General features: G+C 40.3%; 1 protein-coding gene across 2 annotated transcripts in view; it reads left to right on the forward strand.

The window, feature by feature from the left end:
• Positions 1-14,661, forward strand: part of LOC121919103 (amine sulfotransferase-like) — a 25,313-nt gene extending 10,652 nt beyond the window's left edge. Inside the window, exon 7 of one of the 2 annotated variants that reach the window (XM_042445344.1) lies at positions 13,838-14,661. In XM_042445344.1, coding sequence (XP_042301278.1) covers positions 13,838-13,959 — 122 coding nt within the window. In that variant the 3' untranslated portion in view covers positions 13,960-14,661. Of the gene's footprint in view, positions 1-1,625; positions 1,760-13,837 lie in introns of those variants that run through there. The other variant, XM_042445345.1, reaches the window with a different exon arrangement.
• Positions 14,662-14,940: the final 279 nt, after the last annotated feature.

A 14,940-nucleotide genomic window follows, 5' to 3' on the forward strand; every position in this document is an offset into this window, starting at 1 on the left:
GCCTGAACAGTCACGGCCTGCTCACGACTCCTGCATCTGCCAAAGGACTACAAGGCTTCCCCCGGTGGATTGCAACCTCCCCTCTTGGGGGAGAGCCCATTTCTAACGAAGAGGAGAGCAGGAAGGGAAGCCTCCTCTCAAAGAGGCATTCCCTGCCCGCTTTGGCACTGATCTCGCCCAGGCAGGGAAGGGAGCCTCCTCGCGAGGAGGCATCTGATCTCACCCAGGCAGGGAAGGCTCTGATCAATGGGGGGGGGGATGGCCTTTCTCCCTCTCTTTCTCAAACGGAATCTGCTTTCTCCTCCAACCCTGGAAAGAGAATCTTTGGGAAGAGTGCTCCCTCCCTCTTTTCCAGCAGCCTCCTTCATTGATCTCTGGCTCTCTGAAGGTCTCCCTGGCTGTCTTGGGAGACATGAAGAGGGATGCATGTTCCTGCAAAACCCATCCCCATAGTTTTCTCTAGAAACAGCTTGGGCTCCCCAAATTGCTTTGCCAGAAGCCTCTCCCATGATCTCTGGGCTCTCTGAAGGGATTCTTCTCCTGGCAGTCTTGGGAGATATCATGAGAGAGGATTGTCCTGCAAAAACCCATCCCCATAGTTTCTCTGGAAACAGCTTGGGCTCTCCAAATTCGCTTTGCCCAAGAAGCCTCTCCCATTGATCTCTGGGCTCTCTGAGGGATTCTCCCTGGCTGTCTTGGGAGACATCAGAGAGGATGCTTGTCCTGCAAAAACCCATCCCCCCTAGTTTCTCTGGAAACAGCTTGGGCTCCCCAAATTTGCTTTGCCGAAGCCTCCTCATTGATCTCTGGGCTCTCTGAAGGGATTCTCCCTGGCTGTCTTGGGAGACATCCAAGAGCGGGGATGCTTGTCCTGCCAAACCATCCCCATAGTTTCTCTGGAAACAGCTTGGGCTCCCCCAAATTTGCTTTGCCAGACGCTCCCCCAGCCTGGGTCTTTCTTCTCAAGGCCGCCAAAAGTGCTTTGGGCAGTTTTCTCTCCCTCAACCATCCTTCCCCACGACATAATTGCACGGACTCATAGGCACTTTACGCGCCTCCTCATTGTTCTTTTATAACAAACCGCGAAATTTACAACGTGACGATATGATGACTTGCTTTGTTGCCACCCAACAGGTGAGTGGGAACGAAATAAGGCTAAAACCGATTTATATAATTACCTTTTATTTGAATAGAACGAAAACGGAATCACTTAAAGCACTCAATTGGTAAATGAGAACGAAAAGAAAAAAAAGCCATTCGGAACGCGGGATACGACCAGGGTTATTTTGAATCGATTTAACTGATACCGGTTGTTTTTTAAAGCGTTTGTAAATCGCCAAGTGAGAACAGCTCTAGACAAGAACACTTTAATTTGGGTTCTGTGAATTTTTTATAAGCGTTCCCACATTTATGAGCCTCCAGGAAATCCCTATAATTCTCTGCTACTGTGCCCTGGAACATTTATTAGCCTTTCCATTTCATCTCACAAGGGACATGGGATAGCAGACAGTTGTACAGCCGTAGCATCAAATAGCATAAGTTTCCCCAAATAAGGCTTATATGCTTTGGACCCCCACTTATGTTAATGGATAGTAAGCATTGCTTTCTCTCTCAATGCTGTAACAGTACTGTTGGGGACTGGAAAAACATGATGACCAGTTGCACCAGAGTGAAAGGTTTGACAGTGTTTTTAAGGAGAGAATGGAAAAGCTGCCCTTCAATTTATCTGGGATGTCAATGAATTTTGAAATATGCTGAACACAAACTATTTCTTTCACATTTGTTACAGATTTTTACTTTGATGAAAACACACCATTTGTCCCAGCTTGTTTCCAAATCAGTTTGCACATTTGGTTGGACAAAGAGGACACAGTTTTAACAGAATTCTCACTAATGTCTAGCTTTCTTAAAATATACACATCTTTGGTTTTCTTAAAATATACACCATATAAAAAATACACATATGGCTTTATTAAATTATACACATCTTTGAAGTGAACAGGCCAGATTTGACTCATAAGTAGGTGTGAGAGAATTTTAAGTCCTATATTGTTGTATGATGTAGTCCTTCATGTAAAACAAATTGCTATTTTTGTTTGATCAAAGACAACAATACATTTCAATGTTCAGAGAATTACAAAGGATAAAAGGATAATTACACTTATGGATTGCATAATAGATTACCAATTGTGAACTGGAATCACATCTATGAAAAGGTGAACTACATGGATTTGTTCCAATTGACTAGTAACAGAATCATATTTGACGAGACCACAGAGTGCCCATCCAGTCCAATCCCTTTCCACATGCACAATTACTTAGTTAAAGTATTCCTGACAGATGGCCCTTCCAGCTTGTGTTTAGAACTTTGAAAAATGAACCAAAACCAATTTTAAAACAGGATTAAATATTTTGTGTGGTGCACAGAACACTTACAATAAAATTAAAAATGATGAAAAATTATGTATTATGGCTTCTTTATTATTCAAAATGTTAACTGAATGAAAATACTATGACAAAGGGAGCTTCTCTTTCAATCACACCAAGGATGAGCCAATATCGATTAAAAAAGAAAGGTGTTATGCCATTATACATGTAATCTGTACTGCTTGCCACACAGAGACAGCCAAAAACCTTCTTCTAATGTAGCACTTCTCACCCTAACTATGAAGTACAAAGATTAAACATATTAAATATTCTACTATGAGACTGAACATCTCCCTTTCTTTCAAAAAGAGTCTCTTGATTGTCCTTAGAAATTTTAATTCTTGGCAAACTGGAGTTTTTGAAAATAGATGTTTGGCAGGAATGGAGATGCACGGAAATCACATGACTACATAATTGATTCAAGGAGAGCTTTACATGTGTTCAATGCATATTGATGTATTGAGCAGTTTGAATTTATTTTTTAAACAGAAATGATTGACCTAAATTGAAATTTCACAACTGAACTTAATCTCAGCATTATTAATTGCTATAAAAAGATATTACTTAAGTGAGAGATCTGATAGCCAAACAGCCACACAGATTTTACAGTTCCCACTGGTTACAAACTATAACATTCTGTTTAATTTTATGTATCCTGCAAAACTTTATGTGAAAAAAGAGGAACATATCACAAACCTGTAATTTTTAAATGATAAACAAATGGTTAATTTCTTTGTGTAGTGTGTGAAGTGTGTTCTTATAGAAGGAGCAGAAATGCATTTTGAATATTTTGGAACATATTTTGAGTTTATGGTGAAACAGAGGTTTCTTAAAATGATATATTGAAAACTACAAAATTCTATTGAGATAGACATTTGAAAGGCCTCTAAAACAAGCCAGGGTGTCTTGTTTTTGTTTCAATGTTGATTTTTTTTTTAAAGCTTTGTCCCTACTTCTCCACTTTTTAGTTGTTAGGTAGAAAACAGTACAGTTTAGAAATACTTCAAATAATTTAAAAAAAAAACAACCTCTAGGTAATTTTCATAAGCTTAATTGCACCGGTTAGTTACAATAGTTTCTGTAAAATCTATAACAGTGAGGAGAGGGTTGATAGTCTTGTCATCAAAATTCATTTGTAATTTCTGGACCTGAGAGGTTCTTGTCCTAAAATATGCACCTCTCTAGGGCAAAAGTTCTCACCAATGGCAATATACTTCAGCAATAGTGTGAGTATGTGCTCTACGAAGCAAGACGGTCTGGCTATGCTCTGATAGCAGTGCTGCTGGTGATGTTTCCCACTTCATACAGGCTTTTGCTGAGGAAGCAGATTAATGTGCACAAACAGCTACTGAGTCAGCAGCAGCAGCAGCAGCGGTTGTGTGTGTTGTGTGTGTGTGTGTGTGTGATAGAGTGAGACACTAGTGGAGGATCTCTCAGAGACAAACAAGCAGTGGCACCATAGCTACGTTGTTATACTGCACAGAGGGATGCACCAGTAAACTCCTTTTGCAGATCTTGAGAAAGATTGTATCAGGGGAAGCTGGGCATAGTAAAACAAGAAGTGGAACCAATAAACATTGCAATATTGGGATGAGTGAGCTTACAATGGGCGGACATGGGAACATTCTGGTCAGATAATACACAGTGCTTTTAATTCCTACATCCTCATATTATCCTCTCCACCATGCAACCTGACTACGTAGCCCTAAGATCTTCATGCTGTACCAACTTTCTCTTGCGTCCCACCCAAGATCACAGGCTCACTTGGTAGCTGACCCTCAGAGAGAGCTTTCTCAGTGCTGTTCCCAATCTGTGGAATGCCTTTCTGTGGGAGGCTATACTGGCCCCTTCTCTGCTGGTCTTTCACCTGGCAAGTTCAACCAATACATTTTTTATGCAGGTAGGCCATTTGGTATATTAATGCATCAGCACGGGTGGTTTTTTACTGAGCCAGATGGTTTTTATTTAGTTTGTTTTTAACTTTTATATTTCTATGTGATGTTTATTAATTGGTGTCAGATGTTTTTCAATTGGCAGAGTTTCAACACATGGATGAGTTTTACACCCAGACAATCTTTGAACTGACCACAATCCATAATACATAACACCCCATCTTAACCTATTCAGATCACAAACAAAACTATTCTCTTAATCAGTTTTACATATTAAATTATACAACGATATGGCATGAATTGGCATTATTTTCACTTAGTACAAAAGCAAATTGCTGGCTTACTATTTGCCATTATCACCGCCTTTGGCATTCACAATGATGATGTTTTTGCAATCAGTGACCAAAGCTTGAATTTTCATCTACAACTTCATTTAACTGCAGGGAGAAGAAATTTTACAAGGGGCCTTAAAGTCTACCCCAGAAGCACTATCTGAGCAAACTGGCCCCAAAGGCAGCATAAACTTTCCCTTCAATCTCTTGCCCAAAATTCCATCCAAAAAATGCATTTTACGATGGCCACTGTCAAAAATACTGGACCTTGCAATTATTAATCACAAATCTAGAACTTTAGACTATTAGCTTAATCTTTAGAAACCGTTTTTTAAACAAGAGACCTGAACTGACGTCCTAGTTCTTGAGTCCCTGACGCAAGGCCACTTGATTTGGAAACTCTTTGGACGGTCTCTGATTCATAGGGTCATCATAATCAACAAACTGACACTGATGGCAAATAAACCAACATATCAAAGAAAGGAGTCAATTCTTCTGCACTGCATGAACAATTACCAAGCTGGAAAAGTAAATGTTCCTCAGGGCCTAGAGTGGCCCGCAGGAAGGGTTGAATATGTAAAAAAGGATGGTCGCCTCTCAATTTTTAGGAACTATTTGGGGACCAAAACAGGATAACTACAACTAAGAGTTGTCAGTGGGGTCCATCTGACCACCTGGCAGTTGCTCATCCTGACTTGAGACCTTAGCTAGTGTTTGACAGTTTGAATGAATTGCAAATATACATTGAGCTAATATGGTAAACATCCAGCAAAGAATGATTACTTGTGAAGCAAAGTGGTAATATTAATTATATCTTTAATTAATGATATGCAATTTTAAAAAAATCTCAGAAAATGAATATGCTGCCAAGACAGGTTCTTGACACTCGGTGACATCCTAAAAATGAAAAAACCAAAAATTCATGTCATCAGTTCATCCTGACATAATAAACACAATTTTTTTTAAGAGGAGCAATACTGCTTGAGAAACTCCCCCATCTCCACTAGACATTATGTGATTGGACATGAGGTTGATTTGAAATGTTGTCATAAACGACCATCATATGAGGCAACCTGGAGGGAATATTTATGGCTTGCTGTCATTGACTGTCCTCCACGTCACTAAGAAATACAATTCTTGAACCTTTTGCTGTTCTTTCATGTTAATAATAGTATGAGGTGATTAGAGGGAATGCTAAACACTCATAACTAAATCTTGGCTTTTCTTACCAAAACAAAAAAAAACCAATTAATGTCTTCTCATAGCTTCTTGGAACATTTCTCTGATCAAAACTTCAATCAACCTGTTTAGAACTAGTTGTGAAACCCAGGCATAGAAATATCTACATTGTTTGGTGAAACCGGTGTACAGACGGTGTCAGCTAGTACTGTTTAGTTTGAAACGCAAATTAACGCAATGTTTCATTAGCAGCATTGAAAGCAACTTCTTTCAAAGAAGCAGTGACAAATTGAGCCATTAAATCATTAGTATCATGACACGGGATTTTTTTTTGTTGCGGTGCTGCAGGGTTTTTTTTTTTGTAGAGAGCAAAAAGAAGTTCCAACTGATCTTTTCACATATTAGAACAAGTTGTGAAAAACAATCAACAGGGCATAGAATCATATATTGTTTGTGTGAAGGTGCACAGACGCTGTCTCAGTGGTATTGCTCCTATTATAGAAAAATGCAAAATCAGCTTCTTCAAAGAAGTAAAAACCTGAGCACTAAAGCAGTCTATATGACAAAGGATTTATTTTTTTTGTTGTAACATTGGACAAAAAGAACCGCAAGTGTTCCCCCTCCCCCCCAAAAAACCTTCCCACTGTGACTATCAGGAAACCATGGTTTTGCTTTTTTTTTCATGAAAAAAATTCGTTTTGGCAGCCAAAAGAATTTTGCTCTTGCTCACAAAAACTGAGTTTCCAAGTAAGTGGCACATGGGGTTTGATCCAAAACTTACTGGGTTCTACAGCTAAAAAACAACCAAAAAAAACTGGAACATTGCACCAGAAGAAAAAACAATGCGTTACTTTTGCTATACACGAAATATAGTTCCCTCTGTTGTTAGACCCTGAAAAAATGAACATGATACAAAAAAATCGTCTGTAAACCTCTGCCCAAAGCTTAGCATCCCATGGAACCAGAAGCTTGCCAGAGTGGGTATGTGTTCAAAAATAACGAAACACGTGTCCTCTCAAAGAACGACGTTTCACGGGTGCTTGTTAAAATAAAAGACCAATTGATTCATTAATGTAAAGGCTTTTGAGGCCCCAGAACAGACCGACCAAGTAGGGCTCGGGCGAGTAGAACCATCCATGAGATCTCCGAGACCTACCCACAGATTCATGACGTGACCATCTTGGTGCGCTTGTCGTTTACACTAGCATGCACAAACCAATTGCATGGTGCATGATCCCAAGGCGCTTATGGCACCTCTGCAGCAGAGCACGAACGAAAAAGCTGTTATTCTCATGACTCTATTTCTTTTAAAGTCAGATATGGAGGAGAATAGCTGGTTGGACCTCTATACTGCCAACCCTTTTAAAACACCCATCTATGTATCAGAACTCTCCTGATTTGAATTTTTTTGATGAATTACAGTATTCAGAAGACAGTCAAACCAACACTTTATTAGGCATCGAAAAACAACCATGTATATTTACAATAAAATCCCTTCAGGCATCGTTATTAAAATTAAGCCATAATCTTGTTGCCTCCACCACGAAAGTTGGTCATTAACCTGCGCTTAAATATAGTGGTTTCCCATTCCTTCCAATACAGTATTCCCACTTGATAAACCCATCCAAACATATATTCAATTTCCCAATAACCTCATCTTAAACCATTTTCCCCCCCGGACATTACTATACAATGGACACCAATAGCAATACAATATGATGGAAGAACATCTGGCGCTTGAATCACACGTGACAATGCCACGATTCAAAAATGGGTTCTACAAATATCTGCCCTCTGGTTACATTTGACGGGATGTACCATTCAAATCATTGCAACACAAAAACAGTCTCTTCTCGATCCACCAGTCAGTGAAAAGGGTTTGAAAAATAACTCCATGAATACATACCCTGCAATGGGTGGGGGCGGTAAACTGCAGCATTCACTGGAGAAACCACACTCTGGAGGATGTCTGGATTATGTCAGTTGCTATGTTCTCTCTCTGCAAGGCAGACCACTCCTTTTCGGTAAATAACAAGGCAGAGTAATTCAAGCACACTCCTTTTCGGTTGACGTCACAAAGGACGCAGAAATCAAACATTTGACCACCCACAGAAATTACTTTACTTTTCATAAAATTTAGCCCAACTGGCATAGTAAACGTACAGATCATTAAGTAACCCATAAACAGTACTGGATCTATTCAGGCCTGAACATATATTCTTCCACAACCAAAAACCTATATGTCATTCAACCACGGCTTCAGTTCTCAAGAAACATTCAATTCCATTTCCCCATAGAGAATCAGATGTTGGCACAACATGGAGGTAACTCATACTATCTCCTGAAAAAAAATGTGTCTGCAAACACTCCATAATCTCCTTTATTAAAGGCCTGGAATCCATGTTAACTATGCTTTTGTAACAGTTATCATTTGGTGTTAATTTGGCTTTGTCAAATTTTTAAGGCTGCTATAATATCCTGATGAATGATTATCTTGAACTGAGCATTTGAATTTGACCTGACATTCCACACTCACCCTTCCTATACGTATGTTTCCCTCTTTGGCACAAGTAATCTGTTGTGTCACACCAGCTTAATTCCATGACTGGAGCAGCTCATACACATGAGTACACCAGGGATCAAACCTTCTATTTAACGTATATTGCGTCCTATATAAACACTTAACCTATGCCCTAAGAACTGTACTGTTAAGTAAACTGGATCTTGTTGGAGACCCACAAAACCCAGTCCTGACTAATTCAAGTGATTATTACTTCACAGGAAGAAAGGTACTTTGCTGACTGTAAAACAAAATCCAGACGGTAAGTTGCCTGCTCAAATGTCTTGTTGTTTCGCTCACTGAAACACAACAAATTAATAAGCAAAACTACACAAGCCAAGTTTTGTGGAACACCATCTTCAGAACTTATTATTTACCTTTCTTGCAAAAAAAACTGGGCACTGAAAGGTGGCTTTCAGCGAGAGGCACATTTACTACCATCAAGTTGCATCAAAACTTCATTTCATATGAAACTCCTATGCTTCCATTTCTGATGCCAGAGCACAAGTTGTGTCAAGTTGTACAAAGTAAACACGGGTTATGAATGAAAAAGAGAGCAAGAGAAACTTATGGTTGGGCATACCCTTTCTACAGACACAATTACACGACAGTGAAACGTATGTAATACATAGATTTTGGTCTGAAATACTGGTCCTTCACTATTCGCAATGGTAATGGTCAAGATGTAATTGAATCGCACCCTAAATTTCTGAACTCCTTTCCTAGGCAAGCCAGACATGCCTCCCCCCACCTTACCGGGTTGCACTTCCTTTGGACGATGCTAAGACTTTATTTTTCACTTTAAATAGGCTTTTTAAACACAGTAAAAATTTTTCTAAAGAACGCCCTGAACCGCTGTTATATTTCTCTACCATGTTCTAACCTTAGTTTTGAGTGTTTTTTATCTTTTTTTACATTGATATTCTATTTTTTAATCAAACAATCATGATCAGTTTTACATTATTTGCAATAGTTTAATTCTATTATTTAATGAAAACCATTTTTTGTATGATTTTCATATGTACTGTTCTTTTGAATGGTTAAGCTGCTTTTTTGAGTCTCAGTTAGGGCAAAAAACAGGATTAAAAAACCTTATTATTATTATGTTATTATTATTATTACATCAGCTATAGGAGGAATGGAAGGAAATATCTCTCTGTTCATTATCTGGCCCAAACCCTTTTTTTTTGACAGTGAGGAAAGTCCTGTAGAAGATGCAGCATGTAACTGTGGGAACTTTTACATATTCTTGCCCCAGTATTCAACACATCTTGAAGTTGCTGTGGGGAAAAATTTTTTTTCTCCATCAAAGTAAATCTTCTGTGCAGAAAAACCTTCTCCACACAGATAACACATAATTAACACTTCGACTTCACACAACACAATATTTCTACACAGACACACTCCTCAGAGAACACTTTGCTATTTTGACTATGAGTTATTCTAACCATCAGGTTTTCAACTGTGTTCCAAACAAAAAAAAACTATCATGAAAATTTTGAAAAATGAAATTTAAAATTGCTAATTAAATGTCAGAACATTTGGTTGACAGATTTGGCCTTAGTAAGATAATTATACAATTGACGTCCAAAAAAAATATAATATAAGATCCAAACCCAAGTCAGATATTCCTTAGGTCCAGGACCTGTCAGCTACAGCCAGATTGAGCTCGGAATCCGGGCGTTCTAAACTGTTTTTAAGCATGCGGGCGGTCACTCACCACTGAAAGAACATTGCTATTAATACTGCCTATTTATCTGTACTTACAGGTCCATATTTCGTATCCCATCATCACAGTTTCACTAAAATAAAAAACCCAACGTGATTTGGACGGATACTAGTTGATAACCTTATCATTGTAACAGGACTTGATTGAAAATGAAACAAGATCTTGGGGGCCGTTTAAGGACGCGGCCATATAGTAAGGGCAGAGCACGTACTAGTTTAGGGAAGGGGCGTGATTCCGCACCCCCCTTAACCATACGTGCGCGCTCGAGTGCACAAAATTGGCGGGCAAGCCGTTCCACACAGCCTGCTGCATGATGGAACGTAAACAACTGCGCCACATACTCTACGGGGCGGTTGCGGAGTGACACGTCACTCTGCACATGGCGCCTTTAGTGCGCCCTTAGTGCAGCGCAGGAAGGACGCCCGTTTCTGATCTATTCCTGGTTGCGCCACTGGGCGCAGCCTCACATGGTGGCCCTTTCTCCTCCTCCCCGCTGCCCGGGGTGCCCTGTGGCTTTTAAAGCCCCACGGCCCCCTTCCAGGCTTGCGGGGAGGCAGTGGCCTTTTGCCGCTTCCCCCCGCCTGGGAAAAGCGGAGATCGGGGCTCGCGGCGGCTGCGGTCTAGCCACTGAGCCTCATAACACTGGGGAAAGGTGGGGTGTGCTGGACAGCCCCATCACGGGTGTCTGAATCCGCTCAGTGTTCTATTATATCGCCCTTGGTTGGAAAGAACGTTAAGCCTCTTTCCATGACTTTCCTACGTCTCTTTTCAAGAGATGCTAATGATGAAACCTTTTGATAAGAATTTTCCGTATGTTTTTTTAACAATACTTTTCTTATATACCTTGTGTTATCAACCTACCCAACTAGCTGAAGAGCATTGTCATGTTTTTCTTGTTCTTCTCCGCAACAGTAGGATGGCGCCATCAGACAAAGCTATCAAACACAAGATCCTATTTTGCCTCCGCTTTATGCTACACCACAATACATTGATCACTGAGGATTTTGGAAATGAGGGGACAGTGATGTATTCTGGTCACTTTCCAAAATAGGTAGGCTGGAAATCTTTTTACTCAGGAAAGATGGTTTAAATCACTTATATAAAAGGTGAACAGAGTGGAAGTGAGATTTTAATGGAATTAATTCATGGACCCGCATTTTTGAGGGTTGGGGGGGGGCGGGGAGTTGTGCAGAACAGCCAGGGGCATATTATAAGGGAGAAAGTGACAAAGAAAATGCTAATGGGAAACATATGTTTGGAGCATATGTGTCTTCATTGGATTATTATAGTGGCTGATATGGTGGGTTTTCCATCTATTCATAAACTGCTTATGGAATAGAGGAGACTGCTATGAACAAACCAAACAGAAACTCTTGCAAACAAACCTTCAAGAAACATAAAAAATAGTATGGTGGTCCACAGAAAAGACATATATGAAGCAATACAAAAGGAGCATAGAAGCTGAGTGTTTAAAATCATAATAATAATATATATTTATTTGTATTTACCGCCCTCTGCAAACCAATCCGGGCGGTTCACAACAGTTTAAACTATAAAATATGGAAATTAAAAACACTTTATACCTCCCCCCCTAAGCAGTATTTCAACAGTCCACTATTTAAAAACCACAATACAAGCATACAAACCAGCAGTTAAACTTAAAAACCCTGATATCACATCTGTGATCCGCAAACCATCACTAAGATGGGGCCCGGGAGGGAATGAGGGAGGGAACAGGGATACTACAAGACAGGAACAGGAAAACAATAAAATAGAAAAATACACATGGCAGGGGCAGTTGCCCGTTCTGTCCCCATCCGTCGTGGCTGTCGCCATTTTTGCTTCCCTCACCTCTTTGTCCGCTGTGGTCTTTCAATAAGAGATAAGGATTTTTTTTATTTTTTATTTTAATGGTTTACAGGCGCTTAATCTCTTCAGTGCTTTAAGCGCCTGAAGTCCCGGCTGCTCAAGCTCCTGCATCTGCCAAAGGACTACAAGGCTTCCCCCGGTGGATTGCAACCTCCCCTCTGTGTGGGGAGAGCCCATTTCTAACGGAGGAGAGGCAGGAAGGGAAGCCTCCTTTCGAAGAGGCATTCCCTGCCCGCTTGGGCACTGATCTCGCCCAGGCAGGGAAGGGAAGCCTCTTCGCGAGGAGGCATCTGATCTCGCCCAGGCAGGGAAGGGCTCTCTGATTCAATGGGGGGGGGGGGGATTGCGCCTTTCTCCCTCTCTTTCTCAAACGGAATCTGCTTTCTCCTCCAACCCTGGAAAGAGAATCTTTGGGAAGAGTGCTCCCTCACCTCTTTTCCAGCAGCCTCTCCTTCATTGAATCTCTGGGCTCTCTGAAGGGATCTTCCCTGGCTGTCTTGGGAGACATGAAGAGGGGATGCTGTCCTGCAAAACCCATCCCCATAGTTTTCTCTGGAAACACAGCTTGGGCTCCCCAAATTCGCTTTGCCAGAAGGCCTCTCCCATGATCTCTGGGCTCTCTGACGGGATTTTCTCCTGGCGTCTTGGGAGATATCAGGAGACGGATTGCTGCCTGCAAAAACCCTCCCCATAGTTTCTCTGGAAACAGCTTGGGCTCTCCCAAATTCGCTTTGCCAGAAGCCTCTTCCCATTGATCTCTGGGCTCTCTGAGGGATTCTCCCTGGCTGTCTTGAGACATCAGAGAGTGTCCTGCAAAACCCATCCCCATAGTTTCTCTGGAAACAGCTTGGGCTCCCCAAATTCACTTTGCCAGAAGGCTCTCCCATTGATCTCTGGGCTCTCTGAAGGGATTCTCCCTGGCTGTCTTGGGAGATATGAAGAGAGGATGCTGTCCTGCAAAACTCATCCCCATAGTTTCTCTGGAAACAGCTTGGGCTCCCCAAATTTGCTTTGCCAGAAGCCTCTCTCTGGGCTCTCTGAAGGGATTCTCCCTGGCTGTCTTGGGAGACATCAAGGGGGGAGAAAGAGGAGATGCTTGTCCTGCAAAAACCCATCCCATAGTTTTCTCTGGAAAAGCTTGGGCTCCCCAAATTTGCTTTGCCAGAGCCTCCCTCAGCTGGGGTCTTTTCTCAGCAGCAAAAGTGCTTTGGGCAGTTTTCTCTCCCTCAACCATCCTTCCCCACGAATAATTGCAGGACTCATAGGCACTTTAAGCGCCTCCTCATTGGTTCTTTTATAACAAACCGCGAAATTTAAAAGTGACGATATGATGACGTTGCTTTGATTGACAGCCCCAAAATGGTGAGTGGGAACAAAATAAGGCTAAAACCGATTTATATATATACCGTTTTATTTGAATAGGAACGAAAACGGATCACTTAAAGCGAATCAATTGGTAAATGAGAACGAAGAAAAAAAAGCCATTCGGAACGCGGGATAAGACCAGGGTTATTTTGAATCGATTTAACTGATACCAGTGTTTTTTAAAGCGTTGTAAATCGCAAGTGAGAACAAGCTCTAAGACAAGAACACTTTAATTTGGGGTTCTGTGAAATTTTTATGAGCTGTTCCCACATTTATGAGCCTCAGGAAATCCCTAGAATTCCTGCTACTGTGCCCTGGACATTTATAGCCTTTCCATTTCATCTCACAAGGGACATGGGATAGCAGACAGTTGTACAGCAGTAGCATCAAATAGCATAAGCTTCCCAAAATAAGGATTATTGCTTTGGACCCACTTATGTATAATGGATAGTAAGCATTGCTTTCTCTCTCAATGCTGTAACAGGTACTGTTGGGGACTGGAAAAACATGATGACCGTTGCACAGAGTGAAAGGTTTGACAGTGTTTTTAAGGAGAGAATGGAAAAGCTGCCCTTCAAGTTCATCTGGGATGTCAATGAATTTTGAAATATGATGAACAAAACTATTTCTTTCACTTTGTACAGATTTTTACTTTGATGAAACAACCAATTTGTCCCAGCTTGTTTCCAAATCAGTTTGCACATTTGGTGGACAAAGAGGACACAGTTTTAACAGAATTCTCATAATGTCTAGCTTTCTTAAAATATACACATCTTTGGTTTTCTTAAAATATACACATATAAAAAATACACATGAATGGCTTTATTAAATTATACACATCTTTGAAGTGAACAGGCCAGATGTTGACTCATAAGTAGGTGTGAGAGAATTTTAAGTCCTATATTGTGTATGATGTAGTCCTTCATGTAAAACAAATTGCTATTTTTTGTTTGATCAAAGACAAAATACATTTCAATGTTCAGAGAATTACAAAGGATAAAAGGATAATTACATTATGGATTGCATAATAGATTACAAATTGTGAACTGGATCACATCTTATGAAAAGGTGAACTACATGGATTTGTTCCCAATGACTAGTAACAGAATCATATTTGACGAGACCACGAGTGCCATCCAGTCCAATCCCTTTCCATGCACAAATACTTAGTTAAAGTATTCCTGACAGATGGCCTTCCAGCTTGTGTTTAGAACTTTGAAAAATGAACCAAAACCAATTAAAACAGGATTAAAATATTTTGTGTGGTGCACAGAACATTACAATAAAATTAAAAATGATGAAAAATAATTGTATTATGGCTTCTTTATTATTCAAAAATGTTAACTGAATGAAATACTATGACAAAGGGAGCTTTCTTTACAATCACCAAGGATGAGCCAATATCGATTTAAAAAAGAAAGGGGTTATGCCATGTATACATGTAATCTGTACTGCTTGCCAACAGAGACAGCAAAAAACCTTCTTATAATGTAGCACTTCTCACCCTAATTCTGAAGTACAAAGAGTAAACATATTAAATATTCTACTATGAGACTGACATCTCCCTTTCTTTCAAAAAGAGTCTCT

Source organism: Sceloporus undulatus, chromosome 1 (genome assembly GCF_019175285.1).
Source record: "Sceloporus undulatus isolate JIND9_A2432 ecotype Alabama chromosome 1, SceUnd_v1.1, whole genome shotgun sequence".
Classification (NCBI taxonomy): domain Eukaryota; kingdom Metazoa; phylum Chordata; class Lepidosauria; order Squamata; family Phrynosomatidae; genus Sceloporus; species Sceloporus undulatus.